Here is a 21663-nt window from a genome sequence, read left to right as displayed (position 1 = left end):
GTTATACCCAACGACTGGTACAATGGTAAAGATGATGCCTTAGACAAGAATAATTACATAAGTACCAAATTGCTGGACCAGGTCATGAAAGTTACAGAGAGGGTCATAGCTCAACTAATTAGGAAGGAAGTTTGTCTAAATGAGATGCAGTTTAGTTTTGTGCCAGAGAGAAGCACTACTGATGCTCTCTTCCTAGCCAGGCAACTGCAGGAGAAGCATCTAGCAAAAACTAAGCCTCTGTACTTAGCTTTTGTCAACATGAAGAAAGTCATTGACAGGGTCCCCCACTCCCTTATCTAGCAGTCAATGCAGAAGCTAGGGATAGGTGAGTGGATGGTGAGAGCCATACAAGCCATGTACAGGGATACTGCCGGTAAGGTGAAAGTTGGCGATGAGTATAGCAAATAATTTAGTGTATAGGCAAGAGTCCACCAAGGATCGTTTCTCAGCACCCCACTCTTTATCATAATCCTCCAGGTCATAACAGTGAAATTTAAGACTGGTTGCCTTTGAGAGCTTCTCTACACTGATGACCATGTTCTTATAGCTGAATCTCTACTAGAATTAAAAGAAATTTCATGTGTGAAAGGAAGGTTTGGAATCAAAAGGCCTTAATTAATTTGGCAAGACCAAAGTCCTAGTAAGTTGGAAAGCAGACAGATTATTAATCCCTTCAGGGAGATTGCCCTGCTATATACATAGAAAAGGTGTAGGTAGAAATTCCATATTGTGTTCCCAATGCAAGCTATGGACATAATAGAGGTACAGTGGTATCACAGGAAGATTAACAGAGTAGTCTGTGTGTGTGTGTAGGTACAATTAACACTAGGAAACAGATTTCCTCAAATATCCAGAGGGATCCTTAGAGGTAGTAGATAGCTTCTGTGACCAAGTTAGTAGCGAAGGGGGATGCTCTAAAACCGTAGTTGCTTGAATGAGAACGGCTGTGTAAAGTTCAAAGAGCTAAGTTTGTTGGCAACAAAGGGCAGATTGTATGATGCCTGTGTATGTACAGCTATGCTGCTTGGCAGTGAAACATGCTCTATGACTACAGAGGACCTGAGAAGGCTTGAAAGAAATGAGGCCAGCATGCTCCGCTGGTTGGGTAATGTCTGTGTACATGCTCGACTGAGTGTAAGTATTTTAAGAAAAATCGAGTACAAGAGACATTAGATGTAGTATGCAAGAGAGAAGGCTGTATTGGTATGGTCATGTGATGTGTATGGAAGAGAACAACAGCATAAAGAAGTACCAATCTCTAGTTGTAGAGGAAGCCTATAGCAGCAGTAACCCAGGAAGACGTGGGATGAAGTGATGAGAAATGATCTTCAGATGTTGAGCCTCACAGGGAAAATAACAGGGAACCAAGACCTGGTAATTTGTTGTGCTTGAGAAGACACATTAAGCTAAGTAAAATCATGGCCATCCATACATACAGGCTTGTCCATTACAGCCATGTCTGCCTTACACACACATGCACAATCTGTCCTCTGTCAAAACTCCCCTGCAACCCATCTCAATACCCTCTCCATCCCACTACCCATGATCCCCACCCACTACATGCCTTTCCACTCTCCATACCCCCACATATCTACCATACCCCCTTTCCTAACCACTCAGATTTCTCTCACCATCACTTGCTCCGGTCATCTTTTCCCCACCTCCACATATTTCCCCTCATGCTTTTAGGGAACATCCTCAGCTATCCCCTCTGTACCACATACTTACCCCCACAGTTCCCTACAGGTAGGTCTTGATGCATCACTTCCAGCACTTAACATCCATAATTCACACCCACAATGTATTATTACTTAAAAATTAATTCATGTTTTCATTGAAATTTTTAGATTTTTCTTTTAACTGTTTTTATTCATAAACCTTTGACTCTAAATGGAGCATTGGGCACCAACTAGAGATCTCCATCTGTCTCAATATTTGGCAATATATTGCAATTGTTGTTCCCAAGTGTAGCTGTTCAGTACTGCTCCAGTTTTTGTGGACCTTCTCCATGTTTTTGGTCAGCTATGCTTTTGTGTCTCTCTCTTAAACTTAAGCCTTTGTAGCTGTTTCAATCTGACATTTTACTTCTTTCATAGATCAAACATTATCCATTATTTCCACCCCCAACCAAATGTTTAAATTCATTGACTTGATTGAGTATATTGTCCACTATTTCAAATGGATTGACCATTTTATTATTACTTTTACAATTTATTAATATTTTGCATTTTTTAGAACTTATTTTCATTCCAAATCATCTTGCAATTTCTATCAAAATGTGTTCTTGTATCACTAAGTTCTTATTCATTATGTCCTATTATTACCGAACACAATTTGCAGTTAGAAATATACCATTTACTTTTGATAACCACAATAGCACAAGTAAGAATTTTCCAGAATAAGAAACTGTTGAGAAATGAAATATGCTCATGACTTAAAGTTTATAAAACATCTTAACTCAACAAAAGGCTAGATTTCTTTTGTACAATCTTATTTGTAACATTCAATACCTCAACTATGGATTTCTGTGCTCTACATTCAAAAAATTAAAAATGCCTTTGATAGGAATACCAGAAACACAATAAATAGCTTTGGTTGGCAACAAAAAAAATCTTCAACTCGTAAATAAAAAAAACTTTTAAATCTATTTACCATAATAAAAGGAAAATTGTTCAGTTCTGTGTCAATACCATTGTCAATTTTACATCCATTTTTCTTATAGACATGTGTTGAGCAGATTGGTTCCCAACACACCATCTCCCCAGCTGTTTTATTCCTTTGTAATCTCCTTCAAAAGAACCAGTATTCTGAGAACAGATCTTCTCCCTTCCTACATATTCTTCCACTTTTCACTCAACTTTCATTCCTGATGCACATCATATGTCTTTCTTGCACACAATGACTAATTCCACTAATACCCATTTTTTTTCTCTTAGCGTACTTGTGCTCCATCATTCATACCAAGCAGCACATCCAACAGACCAAGCTGGATGTATAATATTTGTGGCTATGAATGATGTCTAATGTTTCTTTCCAGCCTTCTATATTCAGTACCTGAGTTCAAATTCTGCCATGGTCAACTTTGTCTTTCATCGTTTCAGGGTCAATAGGATAAGTACCAGTTGAACTCTAGAGTTGATGTAATCCATTTACTCACTCCCTTGAAATTGTTGGCCTTGTGCCAAAATTTAAAATAAATATTATACTTTGTACATATATACTAAACAATCAAAGAGAAAAGCCCTTTGTTATAAACAGAGATTTTGGTACCCTGAAATCTTCTCCATTTCAGCCTTATTCTGGAAAATATGCTTTAAAGATATCCACATTCACCACTTACAAATCACTTAAGTAGCTGAAACTATCAACTACTTCTAGCAAGTGTTCTGGGTAGATGAAAGACTTCATTTCTTGGGTGTTCTTCCAGCTAACTACTGCACATTTATTGCATATGGATACCTCTTTCTCTTTCAATCTACATTGGGTACACATTACAGTGTTCCTGCTCCCTGCACTTTCTGCTGGTTGAGCATAGCCACTTCCAATATGTTAGTAAGTATCTATAGGTTGTTGTAGTATTAATGTTTCCTTTCCTCCTAAGTAAGACTTTCATCTTTGCTACATTGAATTTTAGGCTTCTCATGCTTTCATCTAAGTTTTTATAGTTCTATTTACTGTACTATTCCAGCACCATGTGAGACCTTGCTCCATCCACAGATCCGGTTTTTGGTTTATAGTACATTGTTTTGCAGCAATTCCCATTTAACTTTTATCTGTATCATAGTCCCTTATTTCTTCCTACCATTTATCATCAACATTGCTGAGTACAACTTGAAATTTATATACAGCAGATAAGCCCTCAGTCATTAGTAACTTCTAGCTCTTATCCCGAGGCAATGAATTACTTGTCTATGTTGAATAATACAGTCTTCATTAGACAGAGATTTAACATTTACATGCTGTTGCCTGTTTTGTTTTCTGGTGAGAACATCTGACTCGTTGTTCATCTGAGAGTTACAACAATCAGATGACTGACTGACTTTCTGAAATTTGTGTTACAAATGGTTAAGTCAAATATGTCACAGAACTCAAAGATCCTTGATTCTTCTTCATTTCTTGTACCATAGCCATATTTTCCATGTATTGCAAAGTACTCATAATGATGTTATCCAGCATGTCTTTCAAAATTTACAGCCACAATAATGAGGTTGATGTGCCTGTTTTCCAGATAGTCTGCAAGAGGGCATATGTAGAGATCATTGTTGCTGTTGTGTCATCTATGACATGTCTAAGCTTAATTACTGTGTCACATATTTTGACTACCTCAGTTACTCAATTCATTTCTCTGCCAACAATATGCCTACTCCACAGCTGTTAGCTACCTAAAACTTTCTTTACATGTCTTCCTGTCACTGAGGAGTCTGGCTGAGGCTCCCCACCATCTCACCTCTTGCACACAGCCCACATCAACTCATCTCTGCTCTAGCAACTCTATTTCTATAAACCTAACTTGTATAATGATAATTGTAATAATGACAGCCCTAAAGCTCTGTGCCTAAAAAGTCAAAACATTAGTGAGGTTGTTCATACATAGCACAATATGGTAAGTATTAATCGTGTTCATGAAGCAGTTTTCTTTTATCATTTGAGTATCAAAATTTCATAATGATCAATTAAGTGATTGGGTGCTCTTCCTATCACTAACTACTTTACAACATAGACTGGGCTTATTTCATTGTGCCACCAGCACTACAGAGGTTATCTGCCAGGACTAAAATATCTCCTCTACACTATATTGACTTCAGTTTAAAGTTTCTGCTCTCCCATATGAGTTGCTTTCACTGCTGCTTACATATCCCACATTTTCCTCTGTTAGATATGGACCAAAACCATTCTGAATACTGTTAGACTTGTTCAAAGTGCTTTGGCAAGTTGCCATTATTCTGGTTAAGAAGCCATGTCCTTCCAATATACTGTCAGTGAAGCCTTACAGAGGTGAGGTAAAGGGAAAGAAGGAGCTTACCGTAATTCTCTGGGGCAGCAGGGAATGAGGCTGTCTGCATGACATGGGTAGATGTGCAAGTTGGACTTCAATTGTTAATATAGCAGCATAGATGGGAAGTTAGATAAACCAACCAGACTCTCTATGGGTATATGTCCACTATTTGCAGTTATTAATAGTAAAGCTCATTGCCTCATGCCTGTATAACAATGAACTCAAATATTATTTAAAAAGTGAAAACAAATGAAAGACTTAGCTGTAACCATAAAAACATTTATTTGCAATATAAATAATTTATAAGTGAGATGTGTGTGGTGGGACAAGATGAAGGAGTTTTTGTAATCTAGTTTCCCAAAGAATAAAATCCAGCTGGTGTGTAATCTTTTTCAGTCTTTTGGAGAAAGGACATAAATTTATATCTTTCTCCCATTTGTTCTGGATCAATCAACATTTTACAACCTGATATAAGATCTTTATGTAACTCAGACTTCACATTTTGCAGCAGGACCTAAAAATAAGTGCAAATAACTTTTGAAGTTTTATTGTAAGAATTAACAATCATAATTGTAGTAATAATAATTATAAATTTGGAATTTTATTGTAATTAATAAATAAGTGATTTAGATATATGACCAGCAAGTTTGAAAGAAGGTTTGTGATTATATCAACCTCAGTATTAAACTGGTACTTTATTTTATTGACCCACAAAGAGATGAAATGCAATGTTGACTTAAGTAGCATTCAACATCAGAATGTAAGGAGCCAGAAGATATATCATAAAGTATTTTGTTCAATGTTCTAACGATTTATTCCAGTTCACTGCTCTGAAGTTTTATCGTAATCATGTCTAACAGAAGCAAGTTTGATGAGAAGAGAATTATATCAATTTTTGATTGGTATTTATTTTAACAACTCTTGATGGATGAAAGAAAATGTTGACCTCAGCAGGATTTGAAAACTTTTATGTAATAATGGCTTCAAATTTTGGCACAAGGCCAGCAACTTGAGGGCAGGAGATAAGTTGATTACATTGACCCCAGTGCTCAACTGGTACTTATTTTATCAACTCTGTAAGGATGAAAAGCAAAGCTGACCTCAGCAGAATTTGAACTCAGAGCATAAAGACAGATGAAATGCCACAAAGCATTTGGCGTGATGTGCTAACAATTTTGCCAATTCACTGCCTTAAAACTTTTTTATTATAATAATTATATTTTTAAGCAGACTTACGCTTAAATGATTCTCAACCATGGCCATCTTGTGTTTTGTATATTTAGGACAACATTATTCACTGTTCCTCTTTTTCCAAGATGGTGGAAGTGTGAGTTGAGGAAATTTCTATTTGCTACTTCTATAAATCAATCTATAATACAGAGACTCCCTCATTGGGTCTATATACATCAATAAGTGCACATATGTACAACACATACTCGTAGGTTAGATGTGCATCAAAAATTGGAAAACAGCTGTTACAAAACTCGTATAAGCATAATTTCATAGTCTGGTATGAAATTATAAGTGTATAGTGTAGAGATTACAAGCGATAGTGTGTTGTTTATCTCTTTGAATAAACATGGACAGTTTACACGAGTGCAACAACAGTATAATGTGACTAATATTGATTTTTGGTTTCACATGTACAAGGCCAATTTGTACTGCGAGAAGTTATCTTAGTCAAATCTATCAAGTTTTAACATATTGCTCAAAAATATATTTTATCACATCTAAATGGATGAAAAGCTACATTAACCTGAATAAGATTTGAACTCATACAGAAACAAATATAAAAACTATAAGACATTTTAACCTGACACTTCATTATCTCTATCACCTCAGTCTTGGAACCAATAATGGAGGTATTATAAAAACAAGATTTCATTGTGGCTTGTGAGATAAATATGTCCTTATTAATTTAATCTCCATTTCTGCTGTATTTATAGCTTATTAATTTTTTTTTTTATAAGAATATCGGATCTTTTTTAAAACGGGGGCCACATTTTTCATTAATGTTTTACGTAGTGTTTTTGGTACCGAAAGACTTTCAAACTTCGTATACTTATCTATTTTGTGTTATAGAACAGAAAAATATTTTTGTATTCGAATTTATTTCATGTAAAAAATTGTCTTATTTTGATAATTTCAACCAATCACTGACAAGTATTCAGTTGTTTATATTTACTCCTTTGGCTGATTAAGCGGTGTAAAGCGTATTTAATTTCCATAGCTTCGTTTTGCTTTTTTCTTTTTAAATTTGCTGTTTTACCCTAACCCTAACCCTAACCCTATCACCGATAGAATTGTTTCAGAATCATTTGTTTATGTAGTCGGCACTTAATGTATATCGGCTGAATGGACGTCAGTGATTGGTTGAAATTACAGAAATACGACAACTTTAACAGGAAATAACTTAGGGATTTCTTTTGTTTTAAAGAAGACTAAGAGAAAAAGATGTTTTATATGACACATTCTACCAGTGTTCTAAGTTTCAAAGTGTTTCGTTAATGAAAAATGTGGCCCCCGTTTTAAAAAAGATCCAGAATATCTTTTATTCAAATTTAAATACAAAGAAACAGGAAAAAAGGGAGATAAGAAAGGAAAAGAACGAAAAGGTTTAAAAAAAGGGGAGTAAAGCAGCAGAAGATAGAGGGGGAGAGGGTGATGGGGCACATAAACTTCTGTGATCTAACTACAGGGCCTAGTTTCAGAGAGAGAGAGTGATTAAACAATTATAGAATGAGTCTCTTTCTAAAACAATCCATATCAAATAGAATGATGTAGAATAAGGAACACTTTGAAGAAAATTTGATTTTTAATTTTCGTAGCTGGCCATATGTGAGCCTGCTACTAAAGTTAGAGCATATTAGCCTGTGCATGTTGCAGCCTATGAATGTTGTAGCTTATGAGTATTGCAGATAGAAACAATCCCAGTTCATCACTGGTGCCCATACTTATTTATATATCTACTTTAATGTTAATTAATCCTAATTATAAAAGTATTTCTAGCTTTGCTTTAAAAGGTTTGGTGGTTTTAACCACCAAATTCAGCAGATCTAACAAACAGATGATATCTTTTAGTAGTTTTATTAATATTTTGATATCAATAAGTATATGGCTGTGTGGTAAGAAGCTCTGCTTCTCAACCATATAGTTCCGGATTCAGTTCCACTTTGCAGCAACTTGGGCAAGTGTCTTCTACAATAGCCTCAGGCCAACCAAAGCCTTCTGAGTGGATTTGGACAGAAACTGAAAGAAGCCAATTATGTGTGTGTGTGTGTGTGTGTATTTATGAGTGTGTATCTCTGTGTCTGTTTTTGCCCCACCACCACCACCAGTGGTGGTATGTTTACGTACCCGTAACTTAGCAATCTGGCAAAAGAGACTGATAGAAATAGGCCCTAGAGTTTAAGAAATAGGCCCTAGAGTTGATCTGTTCGACTAAAATACTTCAAGGTGATGCCCCAGTATGTCCACAGTCGAACAACTGAAACAAGTAAAATATAAAAGATTTCCACTTTCCATTACCCTTTGTTAATATCCTCATATTAACATCTACATATAAGGTTAACTTTGCTAGAAGATTCAAAACTTTCAATCTTTAAGTACATTTTCAATAAAGCTTGTTTTCCTAAATAATATTAAGTATTAAACCAGGACTTGAGAGGGCTCTTTAGTCTTGCCAAGAGCAAGATAACCTCTATAGAGCTGGCACCATGAAAAAAATGCACCTGGTTCATTCTGTAAAGTGGTTGGTGTCAGAAAGAGCATCCAGCTATAGAAACAATGCCAGAACTGGGATATTGCAAGAAGTGGCTCTCTGATCTACTGGATCCTGTTGGCTCATCCAAACCATACTAGCATAGAAAGTAGTTGAAAAATGATGGTGAGGAAGAGGAGGAAGATCATCATCATCATCATCATCATCGTTTAACGTCTGCCTTCCATGCTAGCATGGGTTGGACGATTTGACTGAGGACTGTTGAAACCGGATGGCAACACCAGGCTCCAATCTAATTTGGCAGAGTTTCTACAGCTGGATGCCTTTCCTAACGCCAACCACTCAGAGAGTGTAGTGGGTGCTTTTACGTGTCACCCGCACGAAGGCCAGTCAGGTGATACTGGCAACGGCCACGCTCGAAATGGTGTCTTTTATGTGCCACCCGCACAAAAGCCAGTCCAGGGGCACTGGCAACGATCTCGCTCAAAAACCCTACGAAGGCCAGTCAGGCGGCACTGGCAACGGTCATGCTCAAAATGGTGCATCTTATGTGCCACCCGCACAAGAGCCAGTCCAGGGGCCCTGGCAACGATCTCACTTGGCTTGCCGGGTCTTCTCACGCACAGCACATATATATCGTCGTCGTCGTTTAACGTCCGCTTTCCATGCTAGCATGGGTTGGACGATTTGACTGAGGACTGGTGAAACCAGATGGCTACACCAGGCTCCAATCTGATTTGGCAGTGTTTCCACAGCTGGATGCCCTTCCTAACGCCAACCACTCAGAGAGTGTAGTGGGTGCTTTTACGTGTCACCCGCACGAAGGCCAGTCAGGCGGTACTGGCAACGGCCACGCTCATCTCGCTCGAGAAGCCTCATGTGTCACCCGCACAAGAGCCAGTCCAGGGGCACCGGCAACGATCTCGCTCGAAGAAATTTCATGTGTCACCAGCACAAGAGCCAGTCCAGGGGCACTGGCAACAATCTCGCTCAAAAAACCTCATGTGTCGCCCACACAAGAGCCAGCCCAGGGGCACCGGCAACGATCCCGCTCGGAAAGATTTCATGTGTCGCCCTCACATGAGCCAATCCAGGGGCACTGGCAACGATCCCGCTCAAAAGATTTCATGTGTCGCCCGCACATGAGCCAGTCCAGGGGCACCGGCAGCGATCTCGCTCGAAAAACCTCCTGTGTCACCCGCACAGGAGCCAGTTGACTCAGTTAAATATATTTAAATGAAATACATACCTTCAATCGAACTCCAATTCCCATGTTTTGTAAAAAACTACCTTGTGTTGTAGGACCAAAAATGTCAACTATAAAAGATAAAAATAGATATATTTTTCTGTCATTTAAAGTAAAATTTGTATAAAAAGATAGAAAATTGATTTTATAATTCATGCAATATTCTGTACTAGATTTTGGCGTGTATACCATCAGACACACAATGCAGTTTCAGTTCCTAACTGAAACTGTTTTACTACACTTTGGAAAACATTAATGTCACAACTTCTAATTTTCTGGTTTTCTGTGGTGGTTGTAGTCCCAGTTCTGATGAGAAAGGACTAGGTGAAAGTTTAGTATGGCGTTTTGGGGGAGTCACAATAACAGACAAAAATTGACAGTCTTTCTGCACCACAAAGACTAGCTTTTCTCTACAAGATCAAACATTATATTAGTTGTTAGCATGTACAAAACCTAATTGAGCTTCTCACTTGAGATACACAATGGAATTCTGCTCCCATATCTGAGTCAGTGTCACTGTTACAAATACAAACATCTTAAATAACATTCCAAAATCCCCATTTGTTACATTAGTATGAAATCACTCACCAATGTACTCTAGCATCTGACCAATAAACATGCCATCTGCTTGTTCTACATTTACTTAAATGACTTGTAGGCACATGGTATTTCGTTATGCAACCATAATACGCTACAAAGTATATTAAATGTTTTAATAAGTCAAAACTGTGTACTACTGTATCAATAACTCTACATTTACTACTACAATACCTTCTCTCATCATCCGTATTGTATCCCTTCCCCACACTCTTTTTAATGCCTAATCCTTTCTACCTCTAACATCATTCCTCCAGAATACTCTCCTGACTTATATTTTTATTGCTGATGTCAAATTGCTGATGTCAAATTGCTGATGTCAAATTGCTAATGTCAAATTGCTGATGTCAAATTGCTGATGTCAAATTGCTGTCAAATTGCTGATGTCAAATTGCTGATGTCAAATTGCTGAGTTAATCTCAGTATAAAATAAACATCTGCAGATTCTCAGTTCAGATTGTAAGTATTAAATCAAAAAGTTCAACAAAGTTATTTCTATACAAATGAGTAAAGTTAAGCTCATCAATCAGATACAATTTAACTTGTTTTAATAATCAAATAGTATTGTCTTAAAGCCTGTGAAAGTTATAACACAATGTGATACAGATATGCAATAATGTCACATCTTAATCCCACTGTGTAGCATCTTAGGCAACTATCTTCTACAATAGCTTCAGGCTGATTAATGTCTTGTGTGTGAATTTGGTAGACAGAAACTGTACAGAAGCCCATCATCATCATTTAACATCTGTTTTCTATACTGGCATGGGTTGGACTGTTTGACAGGAGCTGGCTAGCTGAAAAGCTGCCTGGACTTCATATCTGTTTTGATATGGTTTCTATGGCTGGATGCCCTTCCTATTGTCAACCACTTTACAGAGTGTACTGGGAGCTTTTATGTAGCACCAGCAGTGGCGCTTTTACATGGCACCAGCATGGGTGCTTTTTATGTGGTACCAGCACCCATGAACCCACAAGATTAGGATCACCCAGCAGAAGAGGGATGTAGGGGATATGCCTGTTTGCAAGAACAATTACAATTTTACTTGTCTTGACGTATCTTCTCAAGCACAGTAAACTGCCAGAAGTCTCAGTCCCTTATCATCCCCTCTGTGAGGCCCAATGTCTGAAGATCCTTTCCCACTATTATATATGTATATATATATATATATATATATATATATATTGCATCTTTGTGTCTGTGTTTGTTCTCCCATATTACATAACAACCAGGGTTGATTTGTTCACTTAGCAGTTCAGCAAAAGAGACCAATAGAATAAGTACTAGATTTAAGAAAAACAAAAGGTACTGGAGTTGATTTGCTTCACTAAAGCCCTTCAAGGTGGTGCTCCAGCATGGCCGCAGTCAAATGATTCAATTAAGCTAAAAGATAAAAGAGACTTTGTTTATCAGACCAAAATGAAATTAGTAGAACATTCTCAACTTATCCTGCTAACTTCACTTAGCTAGAACTTTGACTATTATATTTTTATTTTGCTCATATCAGAATCAGCAACAGTTTTCTACCCACTTGTACATGAAATGGATTGAAAAACTAGTCTTAAGAAATAGAAAGAAAAAAAAATTTACCATAATTAGAAGCTACTTTGGATATATATTTGAAGTCAACATCTGCTGTTAGATCTGCAAATCCTGGGTTTAAAAACACATCACTCTGAACTTGATGTTTAAAAAATCCCTGTAAGAAAATATTTAATATGAAAAAATACAATTTATTTGAGGAGCTCTTTTTTCTTTACTTTTAATTTTCTGAAACATGATATGTTACATTTTAAAGTGTTTTTATTTTAGGAGAACATCTGGCTGAACTAATTAAGATACTGGACAATAAACTGAGGTAAGAACTCTGCATTCTGTCATTGCATTGAGTTTGTTGCTATGACATATAATTATCCATGCTCTAATTCTACTATCTCTAAATATCTGTTCTAGAATAGTATGGTAGCCCCTAAAAGGAGTGGATGTATCATAAAATTGCTGAATTATCATTAGCTAACAGTTGTGAACTGAAATATTTTCTGGTGGGTCTGTAGAAAACAATGGGCAAAAAAATAGCTTTCATGTATTCCTCCTTTGTATAACTACAGAAAGATTGTTTTACAGTCCTCATCAATCAACCAAATAGAGATTACATGTTTATCTATCACAGCTACCTCAGTGATCTCTGCTGTTAAAAAAATTACCAGCAACAAATGGGTGCATGCAGTTAAGTTTCAGGCAAGTTTATTCTACCATAATGTCTAGTTGACCAAAGTCTTGTTAGTGAAATTTGGTAAATAGAAACTGTGTGGAAGCCTGTTGGAAGAAGCATTTCTATTCTTAGGTGATAAGCTTAATCCATTGCCCAGTTTAACACCGCCACTTGATAACTTGAGTTCACTTCTTTGCAAGCTAGGTGTTTAACCTAAGGATGACTTCCTCTCAACCATCTTTCGCCTTTCAGTAAGCACTTTCCTCAATCTAGTATTCTTTACCTCAGCTGTATCCCTTAACAAGTTTGTTAGAATATAGAAGATAAAAAACTCACTCTCAGAGTATCCATTTTTTCTCCATTGTGACCATAATCAGCAATCAATGCAAAGCCACCATTTTCTGCAATTCTGTGAGACAGGGTTTCAATAATTGCACCAGACTCAAAACTCATTTCAATATGGTCTCTGTTGTCATTTTCGTCAACCTGCAATAAAGAAAAGTTAATCAAGCACTTAATATTCTTTCTAATTTTGGCACAACACCAGTTATTTTAAAGGGAAGAGAAGTTAATTACATCAATCCCAACATGCAACAGCAACTTATTTTATCGACCCCAAAAGGATGGAAGGTAAAGTCAACCTCAGCAGAATTTGAACTCAGAATGTAAAGACAGACAAAATGCCACTAAACATTTTGCCTAGCATGCTAACAATTCTGCCAGCTCACTGTCTTAATCCAGCAGTTAATATTAAGATATGATAAAAGGTAGTGAGCTGGCAGAATCATTAACATGCTAGGTGAAATACTTAGCAGTATTTCATCCATTTTCCTGTTCTGAGTTCAAATTTCACTGAGGTCAACTTTGCCTTTCATCCTTAAAACTGAGTGCTTTATTGATATCCACCACAATTTTTTAATTCCTTTTCTCTTCTCACTATATATGTATAGATAACTTCTATGATGAAGTAAAGATAACATGTTATTTGTCTATCTCCTTAACTTCTTGGAGATTTTAGGAATAATTATACTAATGTGTCTATCTGTTCTAATTTAATTAAATTCTATGCAGCTGAGGATTGCTCTGAATTTTAAATTGATGTAATGATTGCATTGTTCAATTAAATGGAGTTGCATGAAGCGATCATACTGCATTACCTCTGGATATCCTTGTTGCTTATTTTGATTACACACACACACACACACACACACACACACACACATACATACATACATACATACAAACACACACATTTATATTTATGCATATCTTTTTGGGATAATATCAACCAGAAATTACAGGTGCAGGCATGTTTGTGTAGTTAAGAAGTTCATTTTGTAACTACTCGGCTTTGGCATCATGAGCAGATTCTTCTACCAACCCCTTTGATTAACCATTAACTTCTGAGTGGAATTTGACAGAGTGAAAAAGTGAAGTCATATGGAAATCTATCATATAAATACGATGAGCATGTTATGTGTGTGAGTGTGTGTTTATATGTGTGTGTGTGTGTGTGTGTGTGTGTGTGTGTATGTGTGTGTGTGTGTGTGTGTGTGTGTCTGTGCATGTTTGTCTGTGTCTGTGTGTGTTTATATTGGTTGCTAAGTGTCAATGAAGATTGTAAACATAATTGAAATATTGGGTGTTAAAATCATCTGAGTAACAAATACTTCCTTATCACATCAGAAATATTGTGAACTAGCGACCAGCATGTGGGAAACCTGTAACCAACAATGGTATCGTTCACAAACTGTGGTATACAATAAATAAATAGCTTTTGTTCCTAAAATAAAGCCTGATATTTTTATCTCTGATGTTTCTGAAATAAAATTAAACATTTTTTGTATTCGTTGGTTCCAAATCAAATAAAATCTATTTTAAGCCTTACAGAAAATGTTTGTGTGGCAGCGTGGCAAGAAGTTTGATTCCCCAATCACATGGTTCCAGGTTCAGTCCCACTGCATGGGGTACCTTGGGCAAGTGACTTTTACTATCACCTCAGACTGACTGTGAGTGGATTTGGTAGAAAGAAACATAAAGAAGACCATTGTGTGTGTGTGTGTGTGTGTGTGTGTGTGGGCATGAGTGTGTGTGGGCATGAGTGTGTGTGTGTATGTGGGCATACACGTCGTCATGACCCCCCACCACCACCACTGCTCTTAACAACTGGTGTTGCTGAAATAGTTTCCGTAACTTAGCAGCTCAGCAAAAGAGATCGACAGAATAAGTACCAGGCTTAAAAATGAAAAAAGAAGTACTGAAATTGATTCACATGACTAGACATTCTTCAAGGTGTTGCCCCAGAATGGCCACAGTCTAATGACTGAAATAAGTAAAAGACAAAAGATAAAAGATGTCATCTTTGTCAGAAATTCAAACATCAGAGATTAAAAATAGAAAATATTACAAAACTGGATTTAGAATGACAAATGAAATAAAAAAATATACTTACTTGGAAGCAAACCGAAGCAGGAGTAGGAGATTTTGAGACTGTGAATTTAAAATCATTTGGAGAAGATAAATCTAAATTTAAATCAACAAGAACCTCTCGCCATCCACGTTCTGTTTTCTGAAATGGAATAAATAGATATTCTAAATAATATTGGTTTTACAGTTTGGCACAAGGTTAACAACTTTGGGGTAGGGGTTAAGTCAATTAGAGTGACCCCAGTGCTCAACTGGTACTTATTCTATTGGCCCCCAAAAAGATAAAAGATAATGTCAACCTTGGTGGAATTTGAACTCAGAATGTAAAGACAGAGAAAATGTCACTAAGCATTTTCCCCAGCATGCTTATGATTTTGCCAGCTCACTGCCCTAATATTCTGACTAATATTGAATTCTATTGCTTATGTATACAACTTGTTGGTTCAAAAATATCTTTTTATTTTTCTTTTAAAAGTATTAGAACTGCAGAAGTGTACCTGCCAGGCAAGTGATTTGATCTGAGATCATGTGTTGAAACTGGAAGAATTACAACATGGAAGACACATATTAGCCTTGCAAAAACATGCAAAAATGGTTAACTTCACTCAAACATTTCTTATTTAGTGTCAAAAAAAAAACGAAAAATGTTGCACAAATACAATAAAAATAATAAATCAGGACATAACAACGGATGTCTTTCGACTAAGGACAAATTAAATTTGGCTGGCGTGTATGGAAATAATGCCTTACAGCAGGAATACAAGATTTCACAGGGAGGAATAACGATTTTGCATGCACAATGGCCGGCCAAGAAAGAAAGATCATGCTTGGCCGAACACCGGTCATGTGGGAAGAGAAGAGAGAAAGGTAGAAGCAGAGGGACAAAAGAATTAGGGAGGGGCAAGAAAAACGACAGGGACAGAGTGAAGTATATATATATATATATATATATATATATATATATATATATATATATAATATAATATAGGATAAATTCTTTATAAGAATTTATCAAGTAGTCAGCGTGAAAAAACCTCATAATGAAAAAATAACGAAAAATTTCGTAATGAATAAATTCATCGTTTCTCCATAGATATATTTAATTATATATAAAAAGGGCATTAACTGTGTATTAATGCCTCACGCTATCGAGGGACTAGTAGTTTTTTTACTTATTTAGTCCCTCGATAGCGTGAGGCATTAATACACAGTTAATGCCCTTTATATATATATATATATATATATATATATATATATATTATTCAGATATAGTTTATAAAAAGGTTAAATGAAAGTGCTTACACACTAGAAAAAAATGTATTCCCAAAAAAGGTTAGTAACACCCTCATAATAGATTTCATAACATTTTTTTTAAAAATCACCTGTACACTTCAAAAACTATTAAGTAATTCTCATAGACTTGATGGATGAGGAAAATGAAAGACTGATATTTTCAAAAATAAATACTCTTAGTGATATTTGTTGAACCCCAGTTACCTAGACACTTCTTTGTCACTCCCAATAATCTGAAATGAAATCAATTTTGGTAGCGTTCCAACTATGCACATAGAAACCATTTGTATTTTTAAGCAATACAACAGCTATAACTAAAAAGACTTGTCAATCTGCTTTATGGTCCCAGCAGACAAAATGGAAAAGGTGGTGCCACAGAGGACAGTGAAGGTGATGTGCTGGAACAGCCACTTCAACTCTCGGGGCTTGCACTTGCAGATAGCCACCTCCAGCTTGATAGCAATGAGTAGGGATATAGTGTGAGAACCAAGAATGTTGAAGGTTTCCACTGCCACAGGGTTCAACCACAAATCTGTCAAAGAGCATCTGATACTTTGATAGTTTTCCCCTCTTGGCCTGATGAGCAGCGAAGCTGCCTGGGCTGGCAGCCGAACATACCAGGTTGCTACTGGAGGTGTTGCAGCAAACGGAATCCCAGATAAAGGACCTTATCTGGGATGCCACGGGAAGATTGTCATGCTGTCTGACTTGAGCTGGGAAGGGAAGCCTGCAGTATCACTTATTGACCCCTTGTATATTTGTAACCAGCAACACTGCTATTCCCTAAACACAAAATAAATAAATAAATAAATAAATAAATAAAGTAAATGAATACCTGGAATTTATGAACAGGAAGTACATCAAAGAACTCATGTGCAATGTAACAAGTAAAATCAGAAGGAATGTCTTCTAATTTGTAATACCAATTCACAGGAATACTGAATTTGCTTATGCCATGATTATATGCTAAAGAATTGTTACTGTCCAATTTTGGTGTAGCTTTATTGGCAGAATCAGACAGCTGATGTGGCCCAACCAATTTCTCATATTGCAAACTACTCATTTTACTGCTAACTTCAACCAAGTTTAGAGTAACTACATCCTTCATTTGTGGAAACTGACAAAATACCTAGAAAATAAACATGAAATATTACTTAAAAAATGAGTAGAAAAAATTTGTAAAACACAAAGACAAAAATAACAAAAAAAAATATAAAGAAAAGCAAGCAAAAGAAAAAAGTAAAGAAAAATAAAGTGAAGTTTGACTTCGAAAGAAAATATGAAAAGGAGAAAGAAACCCATTGTTACCTCCAGAACCTCCACTTTATAGCCATTCTAGCTATTTCACTTTCATTCAACCACTTGTGCCATTTAGTGTACATGTAAGTGGTGGTGGTGGTGGGGGGGAGTATGTGCATATGAGAGAGAGAGAGATGAAAATAGAGGGTGAAATTGAGATTGTACAGAGAGAGAAAGAAAGAGGGATAGAGAGGAATAGGGAGAGTTTGTATGCATATGAGACTTGCAAAACAAATGTGTCTTAACCCTATCATTACCATTTTTCTGGTGAAATACACTGCCTTTTTTTCAGTTAATTTTGAAAATAATTTTAAAAATTATTAAAATAACTTTGAAATTATTCAACTGGGGTTAGAAACATAAATTAACATGATATTTTAATTTACATTTTTTTAAAATGGGAAGTTTGTATCATAGGACCAAGAGCAGTTTCAGGCGGGTTGGTATCCAAAGGGTTAATGTTAGTTTAGAAAAAATATAGAAAACTATTACAATAAAATTTCGAATAATATGTTTTTCAAAATGCTGAAGAGTTTAGTAATGATTCTCTGAAAGCTTAAATTATTTTAAAGCCTACCATGCAGTGTTTTCACCGGTGTTTCTCAACTGGGGATTCCCGGAGTCCAAGGGTTCCGCAAAAAGTACCTCGGGGTTCCACAGGAAAGAGTGAGATAAGCTAATACTAATTTCATGATTGTAATATTACTATACATGCACAACATATTATTGATTATTGTAATATTGCAATATAGACATCATCCTATTATGTTATCAAAAGAATATAGCAACCATTGGGGGTATATTAAATGATGTCTGCAATTTATGGAAACCCTATATATATATATATATATATATATATATATATGATATTTACCATGTGAACTATGATGAAAAAATATGAGAAAGATATAGTATATATTTCTTCTTTTTTTTGTGCAGGGTTCCTTGAGACATGTAATTTATTTTAAGGGTTACGCAAGGGCGAAAAGGTTGAGAAATACTGGTTCCCACTATAGCAGGAATCAGTTAAACGTCATCTCTGCCAGATTCCCAGTAAAGCAGTAATGAACAACACACTTAGAAAAAGAAGGTACAATTGGTTCTGTCCATTAGTTTGCCTGTAATTGTAAGTCGTGACCTGTATATGCAACTATTTAATTTTTGGCCAGAAGGCCACATGGAGGTCCAGGTCTGAGAGGGTTAAAAGCTCACAAACTGCAATTTTCAAAAACCACTGTGGTAAGGTATGGTTTGAGAGAAATTAGGCTGCTATTTCTAGTAGATTGAGCAATCACAGAAAAGCTCCTCCTTATACTCATGTTGTAATTAACAGATGAGATTATGAAGGAATTAAGCTGCATGGAGGAAGAGTATTGTAAACTTCACTAACATGGAAATGTGGGTACAAGATCAACAAGCCAAACCAACATGGAATTCTCCATGCTAGAAATGGTAGAAAATCTCCCTCAAATCCTAGATACACATATCCCTTGGATTTAAGGCTGACCCAAGATTAAACAATGATATCATTATCATTATCATCACTATCAACAACATCAGCATTATTGTAAGCAACAACAATAATGCATAGTTTATTTGAAAAGAAAACTGATATTTCAAAAGATTTTTTTTATCTGAGTACTTCCTTTCAGGGGAAGAAATTTGAATTCCAGACTTTATTGGTACATTTGAATAACAGCTTCCAAAACTGGTGGAGAGAAGGAGGGGTACATAAATGATAGTGACAAAAATATTATTCCGTCAATTACTCATGCTTTTTTTCCCATGCTTAGTAATGTCTGTGTTGTCTCTTCCTGACAAACAGACACAGGCTTATGTACATACTTATGCATACATGACTCACAGTCACTGCCAATTACTATCTGAATGCTTTATGCACCTTTTGTCACGTACACCTGTCATCCGATTGCCACTGTGTGCTTACATGTAAATAGTCACACAAACATTTTTCTAGCTGATAATATACATGGGCTCATAACAAATATGTAAATTTTATTATGGCCTACGGCCTTTTCATTCAACATCATCACCATCATCAACATCGTTACAATGATATTCCTTGTATGATGAGGCTGCTCTTTCACACCTGTCTCATGGTGTCAGGACAAAACCAAACACACACATATATCTGTATACATTCATTGTCATATATACATACATACACATGTGTGTGTATATATGTGTGTGTGTGTGGATGTATATATATATATATATATATATATATACACACATTTATTATACACACACACATACACACACACACACACATACACATACACACAAACACAGGCATGGCTGTATGGTAAGAAGCTTGCTTCACAACCACGTAGTTCCACGTTCAGTCCCACTGTGTGGCACCTTGGGCATGTGTTTTCTATTATAGCCCTGGGCTGACCAAAGCCTTGTGGCTGGATTTGCTAAAGGAAAACTGAAAGAAGCCTGTCGTGTATGTATGTATGTTGAACTGTTAATCCCAGAAAAGATTTTTTTCTCTCTTTTTAAATTCTCTCTCCTTTTCTTTCCTCTTAATCCTTTCTATCAAAGAGCATAGGCTTGAAATGTAAAAGACTTTTCCATTCTTCCTGAGCATTAAACTAATACACCTGCTTGTTGTTCCTTCACCTCTTTTCTTCTTTTGTTTTCAGTAAATTTGAACAACTATGTATGTATGTATATATATATGATATATATATGAACAGTGTCAACCCAAACATACAGTTCACAATGGAGTACAACCAAAAGGAGCTCCCATTCTTGGATATACTAATTAAAAAAGTAAACCTAAAAATAGAAACGGACATATTTTACAAAGCCACAGACGCCAAACAATATCTACTATTTGATTCATGCCACTCAAGACACACCAAGACAAATATCCCCTTCAACCTTGCAAGAAGGATATGCACAATAGTGTCAGAACAAAATACTAGAGACTACAGACTACAAGAACTCAAAAACACACTAATTGACAGACACTACCCAGTTCAACTCATAGAGGATGGAATCAGACGTGCATCACAGATTAACATAGAAAACTTAAGAAAAGTTAAACACAGCAACACACCTTCCCCGAAAATACTGCCATACATATCCACATACAACCCGAGAAACAAAGAAGCCTTCACCATCATCACCCAAAACATACCAATTCTACATAAGGACCCCAAATTAAAGGAAATTTTACACACACACAAAATCATTAAAAGCCACAAACAACCAAAATCACTGAAAAAGATCCTCACAAAGGCAAAATTATTTTCCAAAATAACAGATGCGAAAGTAAAAAGATGTGGTCGACCAAATTGTGCAACATGCCCAAACATTCTAGAAGGTTCAGAATTCCTCTTCAAAGAGGGACACAAATTCAAAGTTAAATCTAACTTTACTTGTGCCTCAGAAAACCTTATTTATGTAATGAGATGCTCGGGCTGCCACGAGAACTACATAGGGTCCACAGGATTATCGCTCAGACGCAGATGCACTCTGCATCGACAGCAGATTGCATGCCCAGAATACCGAATGATACCTTTTAGTGAACATATTGAGAAATGCGCAAAAACAAATGCTACCACAATTTATAATCTTTCCTTTCTATCAATGTGCCATTAGAACACCAACACAGATTAGATTAAATAAGGAAACCTTTTTCATTCAAAAATACAAACCCAAACTTAACCATTGCTAACACATTTAAATAAGGAAATTCATCACCCCACTGAGAAAAGGGGAAAAAAATATAGAACAAAACCATGGTAAATTAATCAAATTCTACCACCTCCTAGATTTCGATTATCTGCCCTATACCGGAAGAAATCCCTAATTACCTCCCCCTATCTAGAACTCTTCTTTT

At 36.2% G+C, this 21663-nt stretch overlaps 1 protein-coding gene and 1 long non-coding RNA gene across 4 annotated transcripts in view; one reads left to right on the top strand and one right to left on the bottom strand.

Annotated features, from left to right (window-relative positions):
- Positions 1–5259: 5259 nt before the first annotated feature.
- Positions 5260–21663, bottom strand: part of LOC106879174 (protein arginine methyltransferase NDUFAF7, mitochondrial) — a 39229-nt gene continuing 22825 nt past the window's right edge. For all 3 annotated transcript variants that reach the window (XM_014928619.3, XM_052968573.2, XM_052968574.2), the window contains 6 exons: positions 17329–17622; positions 15226–15342; positions 13110–13259; positions 12152–12260; positions 9967–10034; positions 5260–5510 (listed from right to left, as the gene is read on the bottom strand). In XM_014928619.3, coding sequence (XP_014784105.1) covers positions 5346–5510; positions 9967–10034; positions 12152–12260; positions 13110–13259; positions 15226–15342; positions 17329–17622 — 903 coding nt within the window. In that variant the 3' untranslated portion in view covers positions 5260–5345. The remainder of the gene's footprint in view (positions 5511–9966; positions 10035–12151; positions 12261–13109; positions 13260–15225; positions 15343–17328; positions 17623–21663) is intronic.
- Positions 10893–20564, top strand: LOC128248090 (uncharacterized). The gene is made up of 3 exons (XR_016242407.1): positions 10893–11019; positions 12374–12419; positions 20459–20564. It is a non-coding gene; the product is annotated as an uncharacterized LOC128248090 (long non-coding RNA).

The sequence above is a fragment of the Octopus bimaculoides genome, chromosome 6, assembly GCF_046866305.1.
Source record: "Octopus bimaculoides isolate indiv1 chromosome 6, ASM4686630v1, whole genome shotgun sequence".
Classification (NCBI taxonomy): domain Eukaryota; kingdom Metazoa; phylum Mollusca; class Cephalopoda; order Octopoda; family Octopodidae; genus Octopus; species Octopus bimaculoides.
This window is presented reverse-complemented; position numbering and strand designations above follow the sequence as displayed.